The sequence below is a fragment of the Oreochromis niloticus genome, linkage group LG12 (assembly GCF_001858045.2).
Source record: "Oreochromis niloticus isolate F11D_XX linkage group LG12, O_niloticus_UMD_NMBU, whole genome shotgun sequence".
Taxonomy (NCBI): domain Eukaryota; kingdom Metazoa; phylum Chordata; class Actinopteri; order Cichliformes; family Cichlidae; genus Oreochromis; species Oreochromis niloticus.
The window spans coordinates 30178715-30198573 of record NC_031977.2 but is presented as its reverse complement, the minus strand read 5'-3'; the positions used below and the strand labels follow the sequence as shown (position 1 = coordinate 30198573).

The following is a 19859-nucleotide window of genomic DNA, read 5'->3' as shown; positions in this document are numbered from 1 at the left end:
AGTTGCTTGAAGACGTTTCACCTCTCATCCGAGAAGCTTCTTCAGTTCTAAGGTCAAATGGCCGAGAGTCCCAGATTTAAACCCAGTGGGAGTATCCCCCCCAAAGAGGGACAAAGGACCCCCTGGTGATCCTCTAATCACATGAGCCAAGGTGTGAAAGCGGGTGTGGGACCTAATCAGCCAGGGTTTCGGGTGAGCTCATTGTGAAACCTGGCCCCACCTTGTCATGTGAATTCCTGAGGTCAGATGCCCCAGGATTTGAGTGGGCGTTAAGGCGTCTGGGGAGGGAACTCAAAACTGGATTATAGATGGCAGACAGTTGGTGTCGTAAACCACCACCTCTGTTCAAAGATGGTCGCTCACAGTGGACATAGATGGCCTCTTTCACTCCTCTTTCAAACCATCTGTCCTCTCAAACCATCCTGGGTTTAAATCTGGGACTCTCGGCCATTTGACCTTAGAACTGAAGAAGCTTCTCAGATGAGAGGTGAAACGTCTTCAAGCAACTTAAAGAAGTCCAGACGCTTTTCTTTGCAAACTCCTTTGACTACGATGACCTGGATGACTGAGAACCTTCACAGACAGATTCAGAGCATACACTTCACAGACTTTCCACAATAAGAAACAGTCTTATCACATCTGTGTCTTTAATTTGGCTTGTCATCACTATACAACCTTGGATTGTGCATTTAAGTAGGCTTTTATATTATTCATACAATAACAAGGTTGACCCATTTTATGTCATGTAGAGGCATAAACACACACATGCATGAACATGTCACACACACAAATGCCATATCCTCCAAGGACCTTCTCTTACTCCGGTGAGATGTGAGGCTCTATCTGCGCACACTACTACACTAATACACACTACTAAGGCTCTAAGCCCACTTTCTATAATGTCATGATAGGAGTTGAGAGAATTGGATTATTACGTAATTCTTATTCTTTCACTCTCACACACACACCCGCCATAGGACTAGCCTCAGCGTACAGTTTGGTGGATTTTCCGCTTCTTTTTTTCCGTTTCTGATTAGAGCTGGTGATTTGAATCCCAGTAAGAATTCCCACAGTCTGTCTAATTCCTGTTCCTGTCTAAAGCTGGGAGGAGGGCCAGTAAGCTGCTAAACCCCCCTGGCTATATACACACACACATATGGGCAATTGTGCTCTCATTGATGTATTGGTGCAGATACATGCTTGTGTACAGTACCCTGTTCATTCATGTGTAAACATAAACATACATACATTAGTGCATACCTGCATTTGTGATGTAAATGTACACATACAACCTCAGAAGCATGTACTTCATTTGTGCACACATGACTTTAGATAGACGTGAACCTAGTGTAAATGAGTGTATGCAAAGAAAATTTTCTTCTTTCTCCAAGCTTGTCTTTTTCAGGCAATCATTGATACTGTTATTTATTGATTATTATTGTTACAGTCTTAGAAACTGTCTTTTTTTAATAACTCCTATATAATACAGTGGGTTTGAGAATTAGTTTACTTACCTATTGCACAGAAAAAAACTCAATATTTCTGTGAAGCTCTGGTACATCTATGTGAATGGATGTTTTCATTTATCCATAATATCAATTATACAAAACAATTCTGTTTCCTCTTCTCTCTCTTATCTATCTATGTGGTAGCCCAGTTAATTCTTGTGCCCTTGCACTTGCAAAGTCTATTAATCAGGTATTGTTTAAAAGAATATAATCATTAAAAAAAAAAATCATGAATACAAATCCTGTATTGAAAACATTTCTAAATGAACGATATTGGTATGATTCGCTTTCTGAATCATTTTATGGTATGTAGCTTATTTTCATATAACTGGCCAAGAATTTACATTGTGATGTCCCATTTAAATATTTGCAGTGCCGCACATGGTATAGAGCCATATCTGTCAGCTTGAGTGGTCCTTAAGAACACGTTGGCACATCAATTAGTGATAGCAATGCTAAGAGGGGGCCTAAGGGTATTATGGATGTGCTTTCTTTTTGCATATGTTTCTTGTATGTGCCTAATGTTAAACTCCCATAAATATTTTTTGATTGTGTTTACTGACATTAGAATAAATGTGTTGTTGGTGTATTGTATCAAGATCCAAGTACTGTTGTTGTTTTAAACTTTTTTTTTTTTTTCACAAATATGTGCACTAGAAAGATAACATTTATATTACATTTTTAAATATCATGACTGGATTTCTTACTGGTAATATCTGATAAAAGCTTGTCAATGTTAACCCCCACCTGGAAACAGTATGTTTTGAATTTTTTGGGACCAAACACTGCCAATTCTTGTATGAACTCACTATCAAGAATTTTAGTGGAAAATCCTTTTAATTGCTCTTCAAAACATATTAAATTCTACAGTGAAGCTGTGTTTGTGTAAGTACTAGTGAGATTAGCATAAATCACATAATCTCTTTTGCACATAATTTGTATTTATGATGTATAGCTTATTGTATATAGCAAATCCCATAGCCTAATTACCCACCCGCGCCTCACACACATCCCATTTACACACTAGGTGTAGGTTATTTCTGCACATGCATACAGATTCACACCTACGCACATGTATAGTGTCATTCTTTGAAAATGTGGCAATGAGTATGTTGTAAAAAATTTACACACACAAGCATTTAATCTGTCTAAGCCACTTGCCTAATCAGCTCTCTCAGAACAATGCCATTCATAGATCCTTACTACACACACACACACACACACACACACACACACACACACACACACACACACACACACACACACACACACACACACAGAGCAAACTGTCCAAACACTGGGCTTTTCTGGGCTAGTAACAGCTTTACGAAGCCCCCTGAGTTACAACCTGTTGTTGCCACATTGCATCACTTCACACATTTCAGGAGACTGGAGGAGGAAGAATGGAAAAGAATGAGAGAAGGAGGTGTTCAGTCTCTGAAATGATCAGATTAATTCTGTGTTCATTTGCTTCATTTTTATCTCTTAGAACCATCTCCTGACTGTTTGACTGTTTCCATCTTTGTGGCTTAGATCAGCTTTCAGAGTTTGGGTAAAGCCCACTTACTCTGGACTTTTTTTTTCTCCCCCCTCATATTTTTGTTACCCAAAAATATGAGGGGGGAGTAATGAATGCATCACAGTGATGGTATGTACATGTATATCTGTGCTTATGTGCACTATATGCTGTGGGTGTGGGGAGAGAGGTGAGATGGAGGTTGTGTCAGGCTTTATTTTTTAGTAGTTATGTTAGAGAGCTTAAGCAGGAGAGATGAGAGAAAGACGGGGCTGATGCAACCAGGAGACACACAGACAAATGTTTCAGAGTCACTAACACAGACATGGACACACACAGGTTCATATTGTAGGTGCACTTAGGAAAAAACAAATTAAATACTTACTGCTGTATATGTATGTTTATGTAAGAATAAACAATGCACACACATGCATCCAGATATAAGGCGATGTATGCAAGTTTCTTAAACTGATTTATATTCTTTTATTGCACTTTCATGTTGGAATAAATATAACATGCACATTAATAAAATAGTACTAATGTTTAATTTACAACCCACATTATTGAAAAAGCTCATTGATTGGATATTTGATGAAATAACAAAGAGCTTCAAGCTGTTTAACCGAGTTTTTACTGAACCATTATGCACCAGTAACTGTGCACAGTATAGGTTTGTGTACAAACAGCTACGCTGCTATATTGTACACACTTCATCAACTGTAAGATTTTTATTATAGTCATGATGAAGCCATATTAGGGTTTTCTGTTTCTGAGAAAAAAAACCCCTCTATGACCAATAGATGCCTTAAACTAATTTGTAAAACTGCATGTATGATCTCTCACCTCATGCAGGCTGATAAACTGGAACCATGGCAGTTGTTTATGTGTAAATCTGTGGCTACTTACAAGCATGTTGTGGAGCATTCTTTGAGAGAAGCCAGGGTTAAATGCCATGAAATTGATTTTAGTCAGGCTACAGCACAACTAATTTACCCAAAGCTGAGATGTTACAGCAGCTTTTTAAATGGCAGCAGGCTGTCACAGTGCTACAGGAGACCTTTCTATATGCAGAAGTTCATAAGAAGCAGCATGTGTGTCATTGTGGTTTTCTTCATCATTATTTCTAACGTTCACTGAAATAGACTGTGGGCAGTGTCACTGTATATTTTGATTTATATTTAGATTTTGGAAAATGAAGCACAGCAACAAGTCTTTTTGCTGCAAACCACAGTTTACTTACTTTGATATTTTAAAAGTCTTTAAAACTTATATATGCCCAAGCTCATATCCTTTACATTGAATTGGGTAGTGTCATCAGCCCAAAACTTATCAAGAGTAGCACAAGAAGCTGACAGTAGCTTCCTGGTCACATCAAGTGGACTGTTTAAAGTACAATAAAAGCTGTTATTTAGCTTTTTGGGGCCACGTGTTTGGAAAAAATCCATGTTTCTCAAAAGAAATTCCAATAACCAAAACATACATGAAGCCTAGTGACACATATTTCTGTCCATACTCAAAACCCCAAGGCTGGAATCATTATGCGTCTGGTGCTATGGAACAGAGGGCTCAGGACTTTGCCTTTAAGACTGATATTTTTGGAGTGGGTGCAATGGCTTAGATCCCTTTAAGAGCAGGGGATTAGGATGATGCTGATGCTTAGTGTCTTGGCCTGGGTGCCTGTGTGTCTTGCTGCCTCTGCCTGTATGTCAGCTTTCTCTGTGTGGGGCTGGCCTTTGGAGCCAGATTTGCTTGCTGCATCTGGCTGATGTGCACACAGATTTCATGGTAGAAAGAAAAAGAGAGAGGGAGAGAATGAGAGACACTGGTATCAGAGAGATGGTGTGCGACTGCGTGCATGCGTGTGAATGTGTGTTGCATGTTCAGTGAAGCGAACTGGAGCAGGGTGTCCAGGATGCATACACGCTTGATGGCCTGGCTGCAGCCTTGTGATACAAAACAGTCAGCATTAGTGTGTGTGTGTGTGTGTGTGTGTGTGTGTGTGTGTGTGTGTGTGTGTGCGCGCGCGCACACTCACTCACACACACACAATGTCCATGTGTGGAAATGATGCATCAGTGACTCAACTTCTGCTGTCAAACATGTGCGTGTGACTGTGTATGTAAGTGTGACTGTGTGTGATGAGCAGCAGGACTAGACGCCTATCATCGTCATTATTAGTGAATTTTTTTTATTTATTTTTTTCCTGTCTTATCACCTATCAGCTGTCAATGAGAAGCACTAATGGAAATACTCAAAGAAGCCCTGCACACTCTAGTATGCACATGAATTAAGGACATTCTGTGAAGTGACATTAAATCAAACAGTGTCTTGATGTTCACAAGTATCAACAACCATCCTTGGGTGTAAATGCATCTAATTTTAGCATATATGCTAGGAAACAAATGTGTTATTATCCAGTGCACTGCAATAAATATCAGCCTAATAGTCTATTCTCTTGACCTTTCTTTTTCCCAGGTCTAGCTGGCCAATGCCGGACCCGTCGTGGATATTTGGTGGTGGTAGTAGCAGAAGTAGCGTGTATGTGAGTGCGGTCCCTGGCGCCTAGCCCATGTCCAGCACATAATGCCGTCGTCCACACGGAAAGGAGTACCGAAAGACCCCGAGTTGGCTGACCTCTTCTTCAAAGATGACCCAGAGGACGTTTTCTGTGACCTGCATGAGATCGGCCATGGCAGCTTTGGGGCCGTCTACTTTGTAAGTATCAGTTCGCAATTATGGTAACTGTGGCTTTCAAAGGCCTTGAAGTAAATTAGAAATTGTTCTTTTTAAGATAGATTTAAAGCACTTAATTTGAGTTTTGCAGCTTTAGCCATACAGATCTGAAAGAACAGCAAAAGTGGTTGGATCATTTAAGAAGTTGCATAAACACTTCTAATATTATATATTGCAGTTTATCATTGTTATTAGCCAGTTACATATACACATACGTACACACCCTGCTGAATAAAGGAATATGTATCCTGCAAATGTAGTGCACCACATTATGGCTCTTTGAAAGCAGTTAAGTGGAGACAGATCCTCTCTCAGCACTTTTTCTGTTTCTTATTAATCTCATCATCACTAATTACTCATCAAGCTTTGATATTAAAGCTGCATGGAGGAGGGAATGAAAAGCATCCTGTATTCTCCTTTTTCTCCTCCTTTCTCCCTTTTCCTCCAGATGCAGGACTAGGGGCGATAAGCCTCCTGCCTGCCTTGCAAGACAGCTGTTCTGTTGATATATAAATACAAAGTAGTCAATGGAGGGGGAGGATTTTCTTGACTGCCAGGGCTTTAGTATCCCATGTCATATACACATACACACAACCAGTACATCAGTAGTAGTCCTAGTACCCATGTCCGTCTGGCTAAAAATCTCCAGTGTGTGTCTAAATCCTTCCCTGATGTCAGTCCTGTGCTCACTGACACACTTGCATTATCCCTATTACAACAGTACTTGCTGTCAGCAAGGGCAGTTTTTGTAAATGTTGTCAATCGCTTTATTTTTTTCAGTGATTGAACTGAGGATACGCAATGATTTAAAAAAAAAAAAAAAAAAAAAGTTTTTTATTGTGTTATACAAAATCGATACATATGATATTCTAAAATCATTGTCAATAGCAACTCATGGTTTCAGCTTTACAAGAACTACTACTACTTACTCCCTTATGTTTCATTTATGCTCATTTATTAACTTTAAACATCATAATATTTTCTGTTCAAAGCAGGTAAGGGTTTTTGTTTTTTTGTTTTTTTGTTTTTTTTAACCCATTCTGATACACTCCAACCTGAAGACAGGTTAGTATGAATTTTTCGCCTGAGAGATGAATCACTACACATCACTTGTTGTTATCTATTACTAGTGGCTAATCCGAGCTTCTCTCACCTGAATTTTAGAAGGTGGATACTCAAAGGACACCTTTTGTTTGTTTGTTTGTTTTCTTTTTGAAGTAAATAATTGTAATTAGTAATACATTCCCTTCTAATGCAAATAGCAATACAATTAGCCTATTTAAATTTCTTAGTTTTGATTGATTTTTGTTTCCTCATATCTAATACCATCTAGCTGTATCCTATCATAAGGGGAATGCATGCTCTTATGCATAAACTGACAGGCAGTCATTGGGATCAAATTAATCTGAAAAAAAGTCAAATGAGAATACTCTCTTGCCTCCTGTTACTGTAATTCCATTTGAATCTCAACATGAATTTCCCATTCAATTGTAAGTGTGATGAAGCTCAGATAAGGGCTTAGGCTGAGCCACAGCCTAGCTGTCCCTGAGGCAAAGTACCTCAGAGGTTAACGCCATGGGTTTAACATGCACATGTAAATGTGGACAGATAACTCAAACATTTAAAGTGGCTGCAGATAAACCTCACCTGATTTACGTTGTTCAGGTGGATATTTTTTTTTAGATTAAAGTAAGTATTTAGTTTTACTTGCACTTGGATGTTTTACATCAGATTGGTCCCTGAACTAATATGTACCACTGTCCAATAACAGGCTGCTATAGCTCATGCTTTTTCCATACAGTACATATTATGTTTTATTTTTTTCTGTAATTATAATATTTATGTAGTGACCTTTTGATGTTAACTTTCACATTTTAATAGAAGACCAAAAGTTACCCTGTGGGCATTAAAATCACTTTTTAATCTGTAAGTATGTTTATGTTGTGGAATGCCAATATAACTTTGTGGCTAGGGGACCAAAAAGGTACCCTAAAGGTACCGAAAACAAACAAAAAAATGTCAAAAACAAACATGAGGCCTTGTTATATCTTGTGGGAGGTTTACCATATTTGTCTTTGTGTGAGCTGTCTTTTACTAAGCATTTAGACCTCGTGTTTAAAGACCTTAATAGAGTGTGATCTTTTCTATTTTCTCTCTCAGGCTCGGAACTCCTACTCCAACGAGGTGGTGGCCATCAAAAAGATGTCCTATAATGGCAAGCAGACTACTGAAGTAAGAAAATATACATGCTGGAAAATGTAGACATGGCACATACAATGATTAGATGATTTTGTCTGTGGAACCATATCAGAAGGACCAAAAAAAAAGAAAAACCTCAAGTGAGCATTTGGTTAGGTTTGGTCAGATAACCTTTTTTTCCTATGATGTGGGAGGTATAGCTCAGAATGCAAAAAGCAGCATTACATCATTTTCTGCTACTTCACACAGCTTGATGCTATGCTTGTGAAGTTGTGAGATGTCTCATGTGGTGGTTAGTTACTCTGAAGGAACAGAAATAATGTGAAAATAATGGAAGATAATTGCCCACACCAGATGCAAAGCTTGGAATAAACATGCATCTACCTCAAGAAAACTGCTGGAAATGTTTAGGCAGAAGCATATTTCAGAAGGCATCCTATGGGATCACAGCTTGTACTTCGGCTGAACTCAAGCCCACATCTCAGTGGTTTAGTCAACTTGTATCTTTTTATAAAACAGTGAGTGATGGTTTTGTGTGAGGGCACTTACAAGCTATTGTCAAACTTTTCCATACTAGTTGAAGTGGAGCCAGCTTTCAGTTTGTTTATTATTTATATTGGTGCAGTGCCTTTAAAGAAAACCTTTCTGTCAATAGACAATAGCGAGAGAGATACAGATGTAAAATGTCTGTCAGTGGTTAATGCATTGTATTTAAAGTCTTAGTCAAGTGATAGTTTAATAGTACCTAAAGGCTGGAATCATTCTTTCCCTTTGCAGAAGTGGCAGGACATCATTAAGGAAGTCAAGTTTTTGGGACAGCTGCGACACCCAAACACAATTGAGTACAAAGGCTGCTACTTGAAAGACAACACTGCCTGGGTTTGTAGATCCTTTTCTACATCCTCTTTTTTATGTCAAAGTTCCTCATTTTTTTCAGTCTGGCAGGATACTTGATTTATCTTTCTCTCTTCTGCTCTCTCTCTCATTCTTTACTGACATTCTTTTGTTTTCATGTCCTGCTCGGTATGTTTTCCTAGTGTGTACTTATGTTTCTTTGTGTACACTGATCAGCCACAACATTAAAACCGCCTACAGTGCACTGCCAAATCAACTCTGTCCCATTGGGGCTTCTGGTGTCTGTCATAAGAACATTGGCTGCAGATTGCTGGGTGGTGCTTCTGTGGATTGTGCCTGCTCTGGTAGATCCCACTGATGTTTGACCAGTTTTGAATCTGGGGAGTTTAGAGGCCAGGGCTTGAGCTATTTCTAGGTTTGGCAGTGTGTCACAACACACTGTCCTGTTACGAGAGACCTATGCCATCAAGATAATAAGTGTTAGTCACTTCACTTTTCTGTTTGATTTTAATGTTGTGGCTAACTGTTGTATGCCCACTTCCTCTACATTCTTTAGACTAGGACTTTTCACAAACTTGACTTAAAGCTTTAATTAAAATTTATGATGGAGCTCATTCCATGTGAGTGATTAGCGTCCAGTTTATTTGAGGTTGAACTATTTTCTCTTTCAGCTGGTGATGGAGTACTGCCTGGGCTCTGCATCAGATTTACTGGAGGGTATGTTTATCAGTGTTTGATATGCCAATACATTCAACTATTTCATAATTTTATAATGGCTTTTTTTGTCAGTAACAAGGTGGGAGTGTTAACATTTTTTTTTTTCCAGGAAGTCACTCCTGAAACTTTTGTAAATCCCAAACTTGTCAAAACAAAACTCATGAAAAGTAACTTTTGTCTTTTATCTTGGTTGTGCACTGTAAAGTATGCCCTTTAGCTAATTTAAGCTGTTTTAGGAGCAGAAGTAGACTATGACTGTTTGACCTTTATTGAGGATTTTTTTTGGACTACCACAAATAAGGAACTGCCTGCTATCAGATAACTGCAATTATCTTTAAAAACTTGTAAAACCTCATGTTCTCCAATTTTCTGTGATTATTTAGTTCATTTTGTGAGCCTTACTAAATATTTGCTGTGATTGTATGCTTAGGGGCACTCTCCCCATTTGCGTCCTTGGATACTGGAGCAAGATAATGTAATGTAAATGTGTAATCTGCTTTAATAATACTACATTTTAAACCACTGTTTATAGCAGATGGAAAACGTATTTGTTTCTTAGATTTCAACGCCTGGCAAAAAATATCTATATCACTTTTAACAGCTTGAATTCCCTGAACTCTCTACCCTCTAACCACTCCTGAAGCTACTGACTTACCTTAAACACCCATGCGTGTACTCAGTCACTACTGACAGAGTACACAGTTTTGACAGTCGGTCCCAGACTGTTTTGGGGAGTTTAGCCTTTATATAAAAATTCTCAGTCGTAGTTCTGCAGTGACCTTTTGCCTTGGCACAGTTTTTAGAACAGCAGGACTCATGGTGCCAGCTTAGGAAACACAACTGTTTGCTGGGATTACTTTATTACTGCAGCGTGTGGACAGATCAGTACAGTTGGTCTTAATTATTAAAGCCATGATACTGTGCTTTCCAGAGCTGAGCACATGAAGTCTGCACTTCCACAATCTTGGATAGAAATAACTATTTGAATCATTCATGCTATTTCCACTCAAGCCATTTGTTGTACTTATTTCTTCCATAGTTCATAAAAAACCACTCCAAGAAATGGAAATTGCTGCCATTACCCACGGTGCCTTGCTAGGACTGGCTTACCTACATTCCCATAATATGATTCACAGGTGAGTCTATTTCTTTCCTTGCTTTCAGGCAACATAGAGTGAAAACATGGAACATGATAACATCAGACAGTTATGTTCTTCATTTATTGCAGTGTTTACTAATTAAGCTGTAAAATGTCTATACTTACTCCCTCTTGGACATCACCTTCCCAGCTTCTCGCTGTACACAGTTGTATCTTTTATGGTGGGAAAATATGATTGGCATCCAGCAACCACATCATAAAACCACAATAAATCCTTTTTGCTGCTCTGTATCATTTTAAGTTTCAAAGGGCATAGATTTAAAATTTCAAATCAAACATGACGTCTTTAAATACCCAACTGTGTTGTGTTGGTCAAAACTGAATAAAAACTGGACTGCCTCATTTGAGGTAGGACTAACTTGTGTCATATTTAGCATTTTAATCCCACTTCCTGATTTTTATATCAGTCACCTGAGTTTGCATTATGTATAAGTGGAGCTAATGTGACTTTTTCTCTTTTCTGTCTGTGCTGTCTTCATGCTCTTTTCCCCTATCCAGAGATGTGAAAGCTGGTAATATCCTGCTGACTGAGCTGGGTCAAGTCAAACTGGCTGACTTTGGCTCCGCCTCCATTGCCTCACCTGCCAACTCCTTTGTGGGCACACCTTACTGGTCAGTACACACAAGACAAACATGGAAGTTCATCTTCAGAGAATAGAAAATTAAGTTTCTTAAGTTATCTTGCGCATGTTCAGTACAAATGAGCTATTTTATGTCTCTTTTTTCTGTTTTTTAACCAATTTTATTTAGACATTGTTGTTGGCAGATGTTTGCTGTTCTAGAGTCATGCACCTAGATAGACACATAAATGTGAAAGCAATGTGAAAGGGTTATATGCCTAAACAAGCAAATAGCAGTTCTCATAAAATCCATGAGAAAGTTTATTCATTACATTGGAAGCAGTGACTAACATGACTAACATGCTGCATGTGCAACATGTTAGTCATTATTAATTCAGTTTGAGAAAGAACTGACAAGATTTTTTTAATTCATATTGATAGTTTTCTGCAATTGGCTTTCAGTTGCTTATCTACCAAAATATTCACTCACATATTCACAGCAGCTTTAATGGTAAACAAAGGCATCCCATATACTGGTGGACTGGTAGTCATGCATACAAAAAATTGTCACACAAGTATAGAAACATATATTCCAAAAACTAAGCTGCTATCACAGCATACCAGAGTCTTTAAAAACTCTGAGAAGCTTAGAAGATTATAACATTTTCATGGATTTTTTCCATACTTGATAAAGTGTGTGCATGCGCGTGCGCGTGTGTCTGCCTTTGTATTCAGGATGGCCCCAGAAGTGATCCTAGCCATGGACGAGGGCCAGTATGAAGGAAAAGTGGACATCTGGTCACTGGGAATCACTTGTATTGAACTGGGTGAGCAAACACCTACCCACTGGTCAAATAATACATTTATTGGCTCAGACTGAAATTCAGCAGACTTAAGCCGATTAAAAGTTATTTGTTTGTACTACTTATTTTTTAGACTTCAGCTTCTCCCTCATTCAAGGAGAAGCTGATGCGAAATATGCACACTGTTATTCTCACATCCTTTCTCATTTTAGCGGAACGTAAACCACCCTTGTTCAACATGAATGCCATGAGTGCCTTATATCACATAGCCCAGAACGACTCTCCCACACTGCAGTCCAATGAGTGGTAAGTTTTAGCACACATTTTATCCCTTGATGTTACAATATTACCATAAATCCTTGTTGTTGTTGGATTTTTGGTCTTTTAGAAATCCCTTAAAAAAAATAATCAAACACAGCTTTTGCGAAAGTGTTGCCCAGTGTGACAAAAAATTTATAATAATATGTTAGTGCTTTAGGTGAACTAAAAAAAAATTCCAGTATAACCACTGATATAATGCATCCAGTCAACCGTGGACATTAAAGTCCAGTCCAGTCAGGGTTCAGCCAGGGTAAGACATCCCTGTGTTAAGCTGCTTGACCTGTGATCCCTGCGACAGGCCATGTGCAAGGGCGCACTCTAAGTCTCTTATGTAATTACCTGGGAAACAGCTACCGAAGAAACACTGCGCAGCTACCCACACCATTTCTGCTGAGCTGTAAGGCAGCGTCTAAACAAAACAGCATGATTATTCTCCTGTTATTCCAAGTAATTTAAATCACACTTAAAGCTTGCCATACTAACATACAAATATATTCCTCCATGCACGTATGAGGTGTTCTAAATATGGGAAAACAGCTTGCTTTATGCATTATTTTATGCAGCTTTCAGCCTCACAGCTCATGACTGCGGAAGCTAATAGATTCTCTAGGGACTGTCCTTCCAGACATCAAAAAAATTTAGCAATTTAATTTAGGCCAGCAGGTTTTAAACAGCTCTTTGCTGTCTCTTTGCATCACCAATATATCCCACATTGTCAGACAAGACCAGCGGAGCTGCTGGATGTTGTCATGAAATGTTTATGTCATCTAAAAAACTGAGAAGCAGTATTTAAAACTGATATGCCTTTTTGTAAATTCAAGAAAAAAGCTTAAATGAATTACTGTTTAAAAACAAATCTCACCATAAAAGGTATACATTTTTTATCTGGAGGACTATAAGAAGTAAAATAATTTATTCAATATACAGTTGGCTTGGTTAGTAGAATAATCCAAGCACTCTACATAAGCCACCATAGCTTAGCTTTTTATGTTTTTTTTCTCAGATAATGAGTAAATGCCATATAAGCTATATAATATTTTTATATCTTTATATTTATTGAATGAACAATGGGCTTAGTATTAGCTAGCACAAACTTGGTAGTAAAGGAATAATTTGGGAACAGAAGAAAAGGGGATACATATTCAGCAGTATGTATGAACTGAGAACTAGGTGATCTCAATTAGCAAAAAATGCAAGACACTGACAGGAATTTAGCAAAGGAACAAATATGCTACTGCTCCTCTGAGTTGCTGTAACCACAGCATGTGTGGCATGATTGTCATTGGGGAAACGGCACTCATCAAATATTAACCCTGTGCTTGATGTTCTCCCTGTAATTTACTCCTGTGTACTTCTGCCATGCTGTGACTGCCATGGTATGTATGTGATGTCCTAGGTATGCAGTGTCGTGCAGGAGTTCTTGTAATATGTTGTAAGAATTTGTCTCTGTCACACAGCTCCTCAGGAGTAGCTGAATGCTACAGTTTACCTGCCTCATACAGTAGGAGAACATGTGCATCAGTTCCACACAAGCGTTCATTAAATAACAATGTTTCTTTTTAAACCTTTAAGTAGGCATGAGTATTGTGAGCAGGTCATCAGGAACGTGAGGCAAGGCAGTTCTTTAAAGTTAAAACTTGCTGCCTATGACATCTGTTGTAAAATTAGTGTTGATTTCTAGTATCGTGCTTTAGGTGAGCGATTGTGTGGGGCAGCACAGGGTTGTGGTATTTTTGGAGGAGCTCCAGGGGCCCGAGGCATTAGCAACATCCAGATGAGACAAGTGGAGACATTGACTTCATAGACAAACACAAGGCCAGACTGTGAACACATTCGCACGACCTACAAGACTAGGCATGGATCTATGCTAGCAACTGAGAGAGAAGTAGAGGTTGAGGGAGATCTCAGTCGTATACCCTCAGTGTGTATTTTAATAAATCTAAAGAGCATTCCAGGCTATTTTATCTTAACACCTCATAACAGCAAACAAAACATATGGTGGTATATCTACCGTACTAGATTACCATGATTAGATATTTAGAGCACAGCTCCACTGGCCTATATTTTTATTGCTCCACATATTTACATAATCCATATATAGTTCCCATTCGGGGCTACACTAAGAGATTACGCAAGATTGTTCTACTTAAGTCACTGATATATTAAACACCAAAGAGCTGTGCGATTGCTCCTCCTTGTACATTAGTCATTAATTGCCAAAAAGGACAGATGGTATGGCTTTTTAGCTTGTCACTGTCATTTCTACTTAAGATTTTTCTGATTTTAAAAATATTTGTCCAAGAAGGACTATGACTGACTTCTTTCTCACTGTCCTCTTTACCTAGGTCTGACCTCTTTCGCAGCTTTGTTGACTATTGCCTGCTGAAAATTCCTCAGGACAGACCCTCGTCGGGGGAGCTGCTACGAGTGAGTGGGTTTCCTCAGTAATCTTTCCAGCTGTGACCTCACTTCCTGTCTCAGTCAGTCATGAGGATGAGTCACTCCCATCCACCCACGGCTCCCTAATACGCAAGCATATATACACTGTCTTCTTCAAGCACAGGAATCAAGCATCCTACTGAGATTCCCCCCACCACCACCCCATGCCTTACAGCCAAGGGATAAGACAGAGGAAGACAATTGAGCTCCACAGAGCTGCATCTCATTATATTTATTGTTGCGGCATTTTACACAGTGTGATAAAATGAGTAGAAAGACAAAAGAAAGAAATTTCTTGTGCTGGACATAAAAAATTGCATTTGAGTACTGATGTTGACGAACACTGATGTGCCAGTCGTGTTGGCACAATCCTCCATGTTCTTGTATGGAGGTATGAATGTGGAACCGCAACGGTAATTTTACCTTAAAATTCTTATATAATATAACTCATCTAATCCCTTGAAACGGAAAATGTTACTGTTGTCAAACATAGATAAAATAATCTCGTAAAACTAAACGCTTAAAGCTGCAAGTTGTTTTGTTTTTTGGGTTTTTTTTTTTAAAGCCATCCTGCCAGTGACAGCCCATATGTATCTCCAGAACCACAATGAGCATACGCTGATAATCCATGCATGTCCATTGTGTTTCCCTGTGATTGAGGAGATGATCTTTTTGTTTGTGTGACCAACAGGTAATCCTATTGGTGCACTAAGAGTTTTAAGTTCTTGGTGATCACGCTCAGTGGTGTTGAAGCCCAAGCAGGACTTTTCACACCTGTCTCACTTTATGGAGGAAGGTGTGAGGTTAGGGAGTGGTTAAATAAAGGGATCTGGACTGTTGTCTGGTAGGATGGGGCTTTTGACTGGAATGCACTCTTCCCAGCACCCCTGACCCAAATCCTTACTGAAAAAACCATTAAAGAGGGATAAGTACCAAACAGACTTTGGATCAGTGTCCAAGGGCCTGCTTTATAGTGAAGGGCTTGGGGGTTGGGGTGTTAGTTTATGATTAATACCCCACTTTCTCTTCTGAGACGCACACAAATTTACTCGTCATTTTAGTGCAGGCACACACACACAGACACACACACAGGCACACACACAGGCACACGCCCCTCCAAGCGCTTTAAAGGGAAAATCAGGTCACTAATCTGTGGGCCTTGAGCTACCAGTGTACTGGCTTCAGGTTAAATTCACTCTCTGTCCTTGCAAACCTCATTCAGAATAATGGTAATTATGAAAAATAAAAGAGTAACCATTCAGTGACCTCAACCCCCCCCCCGTAAGTACACTTCGTTTAAATGAACATACTCACTTTAATAGTTAAAACTAACTCTGAGTTTCTCAGCTGTATAAATTTACTTGCTAACCACAGATATTTACAGCACAACAGCAGCTTCCCAGAGCATGAAAGGAAGTGTTCAAATTTAATTTTGTATTTGAGTAATCATCTAAAACTAATAGCATAATTCAATTCGGCCTAGTTTACAAGAAAAATCAGTTCCTTATATTTGAACAGATGGAATCTTTGCTTTTTTAAATCTATGATTTCAATAACCGATTAATTAATGAGTATTTTGTGATTGTTTTCCATGCAATATGTAGCTTAGACTAAGCAGGAAATGATAAGGTTTGCAAAGATGATGTGTTGTGAGTAGCTGGTTAGACTACTTACTACTACTAATTCTCACTTTGCCCAATTTGCAAAATTCCACAAACCTCAACCTGTTTGTATGTGAAACAACATGCAATATGACATATTCATGAAGTGTTTAATATTTTCCAAATTCCCTTTGTTTCCTGTTATAATGCTAAAAGTTTAATTAAATGACTGCTTGCTTCATCCGTATACTTTCCTGCAAATATGAGATTTGTACTTGTGTGCTCATCTAATTATTTTCAAGAAAGCCAAAAAAATCTAATCTCCCCAAAAATGTTGAACTATTATTTTAACACATCAAACATAATAGCCTTTTCCTTTTGTGGCTGTTATTGCTATCAGTGCAGTAGATGTGGACTGGACTAAAGCAGTAACGGTAGCCTGAAAACTTAGTAATAGTATGTGTTAAAAACAAATTTATCCTGAAAGAACAGGCTAAAACTGAGTATGGATGAGTACTTCTGGCACTAGTGATGCCACAATACATATACCAGACAAGACTCCAGGTGCTGTAGATTTGCTGTCACTTCTTCTTTACACTAACCTCATAATGAGGAGGAATCCTGGGGATAACTTCACTGGATGATGGGATGGGGGTGGCCAACCACCCACATTCTGGTGTAGGTCAATCAGAAAATGGGACAAATCACTCTCATCTCTATTTTCAGTGTGTGATGTCATTCCTCTGTGTCCTGACTAACCCATTACACCGGCATCTGTCACATGGAGAGGAAGGTGTGCAGAGAGTGATGGCTAAAAATAGACTTAAATATATATATTTTTTCATGCAGAATATAATATTTTAGTCAAGTACCTTTAGGTTGAATATATTTTAGCCTTTTATGCAGCCAATATTTTATGAATGAGAGTGACTAAGAGGAGGTGTGAACATGTTTTTGTGTTGTAGTGGGAGGAAGTGCTGGGCAGAAATATCTGTTCTGTTTTTATTTGTTTTGCTTTTTTTTATTCTTTTTTTTTTTTTTCATCCCTAAATTGTTTGTAAAAAAACACAAATTAAAAATAGCCATCCACTATCACTCGACCCCCACCTTCTCACCCACAACCCACCAATCCCACTCTGACCCGTTGGTTATTCATTGAATAATTACATAAATGCACAATGTCCCAACCTCCACCAAATTGCACGTACATTAGATTACAGAGGTTCATCTCACTAGCACTGGACAGACTCAGCAATGATAATCACCTAAATGATCTCCATAAAAGTGTGAAACCATTATATCATTCACTGATTGTCTTTTTAAAAGGAAGTCTGACCTTTCACATATTTTTTTTTTTTTTTCTTCTGGAAGGATTTTGCTTTCTTTTAGTAAATAACAAGGTCCAATTTGCTTTGCTTTCCCCTGATGGAAGAAACACCTAAGTATGTTTTTTTTTTTCCTCCACAGAGGTTAATGTGTGTAGCTCATTCTAAAAAAAAAAAAAAAAAAAAAAAGCAAAGGATACACATTTAATGACTAAAATCTCTCAATTATCAATGCTCAGTGGGATTTTTTTGTTATATGACATGATTTAATTAAAGTTCTCATTAACGTGGTGCAAGGCCAAATGCATTCCAAACAGTATTTATTGAAATGAGAAAGATTAGGAGTATTTATAAAAATCGATTATATGGACCTTCTCAGAGACTGTAGTAGAGCGTATTGAGTGCTGGGACCAGAATGGGTTGAACAACCTACAGGCGCCCTCTAGTGATTGCTAGAGTTGTGGTGCTCATTGAAATAAAATTTTAGATGTGTTTAAATGACTTCCAAATATTTACGACCAATTTAAAAGATCTGTAAATTGTGCCAATATTTAAAATAATGCAAAAGAAAGTAGTTAATATATAAAATTTTATCTTCATTCCGGTTTAGCTTTTTTTATTTCCCTCATAAATGTCAATATTGTAAGTAGTGTGAAACAATGCTTTCTGAATTTCTATTGAAAAACTGTTTTACTAAAAAATGTTTTAATATTACCTAAAAAAAACCATCCATAATATTAAGTTTAAATTAAACTGCATGACATGAAGACAGCAATTGAAATGCAAATAAAAAAGATAACCCTAATAGAAAGATTAGCTCTAGTTTCTAAACCCAGTATTTTCCTCCTTGTATGGTAATAAAGTCTGACTAAATCCTTGAACGAAGTAACTGACTGTCTGTCTTTTTCTCTTCAGCATGATTTTGTACGTCGGGAACGCTCGCCACGCATTCTCATTGACCTCATCCAGAGGACCAAGGATGCAGTGCGTGAGCTCGACAATCTGCAGTACCGCAAGATGAAAAAGATCCTATACCAGGAGAAACACAACGGGCCCATGGGAGAGAGCCAGGAGGAGGAGGAGGTGGGAGGAAGAAAAAAAAAGGGAGAAGGGAGGTTAATGGGGAAACAGGTTATGAATCAAAATTAAATGTTAAACAGACAAATTAATGTTAAAAAAAAACTCTGCAGAGTGCATGATCACAGAGAGTGGCACCAGAAACAGTTCTTCAATTCGTAACAATAGTTAATATGGAGGTGAAAAATTGCATATATGTAGCCACAGACTTCAAGTAGCAGAGTTGCACTAAAATAAGGTTTGGATTCTGTTAATCTGCAGAGTATTTTCACAAAGTCATTGAAAGAATTATTATATTTAAAATTTCCATCACCACTACATAAAATAAGTGCTTGTACTTGACACCAGTGACAGAGTTTAAGCACATTATTTCACACATCTGTAGGCCAACAGATGATTTCAGACAAAAAGGCTGAGGGACAGCATAGTTTATCTGCATCCTCAGGATGGCACTTAAGTCTCAGAGATGGTGACTCCATACTAGTCAGTACTGCTTCAGCACTTTGAAATCACAACAAATGGGAGTCTTTCTCATGCAGTCTTGGTAGCCTGACATTGAGATGAAATGTCCCTTAGCTGACCTGGCCTGAAGTAAAGTGAACAGTTATGGACAGCTCGTAGCCACAGTAATGTCATCCTACACCATGTGACGCAATTCACAGCAGCCACCAGACCTTAGTGCAACAAGACACTGCTGAAAGCCTTACCCTGAAAAACCTGCTGTACCAATCCTTGTTTTATGTGGAAAGACTGAGTAAATATCCTGTCCTGTTGCTTTAGACCTAAGTGAATTGACTTTTGCTTCTAAAAGCTACACAGTTTCATCCCGTATCTGTCTTGTACACCTTCAAGTTGACTTCTAATCTGAAGACCTCTGTCTGACCACTGTCCATTAACATAAGCTCAGACACTACTGAATGACTCAGACACACACATCTTAACAATTAGAGGTTAATAGGCAATTTAGCATGACTTTGACTCTAATGCAATCTAGAGGGCATTAGTGATTTTTTTTTTTTCCCCCTTGTATTGAGGCAACTCCATTT

At 38.4% G+C, this 19859-nt stretch overlaps 1 protein-coding gene across 4 annotated transcripts in view; it reads left to right on the top strand.

The window, feature by feature from the left end:
* The window catches only part of taok3a (TAO kinase 3a), a 63182-nt gene that overhangs the window by 26418 nt on the left and 16905 nt on the right, over window positions 1-19859 (top strand). For all 4 annotated transcript variants that reach the window (XM_003454168.5, XM_005473620.4, XM_005473621.4 and 1 more), the window contains 10 exons: window positions 5500-5739; window positions 7918-7989; window positions 8734-8835; window positions 9483-9528; window positions 10568-10664; window positions 11186-11299; window positions 11983-12074; window positions 12263-12356; window positions 14717-14798; window positions 18652-18819. In XM_003454168.5, the coding sequence (XP_003454216.1) occupies window positions 5608-5739; window positions 7918-7989; window positions 8734-8835; window positions 9483-9528; window positions 10568-10664; window positions 11186-11299; window positions 11983-12074; window positions 12263-12356; window positions 14717-14798; window positions 18652-18819 (999 nt within the window). In that variant the 5' untranslated portion in view covers window positions 5500-5607. The remainder of the gene's footprint in view (window positions 1-5499; window positions 5740-7917; window positions 7990-8733; window positions 8836-9482; window positions 9529-10567; window positions 10665-11185; window positions 11300-11982; window positions 12075-12262; window positions 12357-14716; window positions 14799-18651; window positions 18820-19859) is intronic.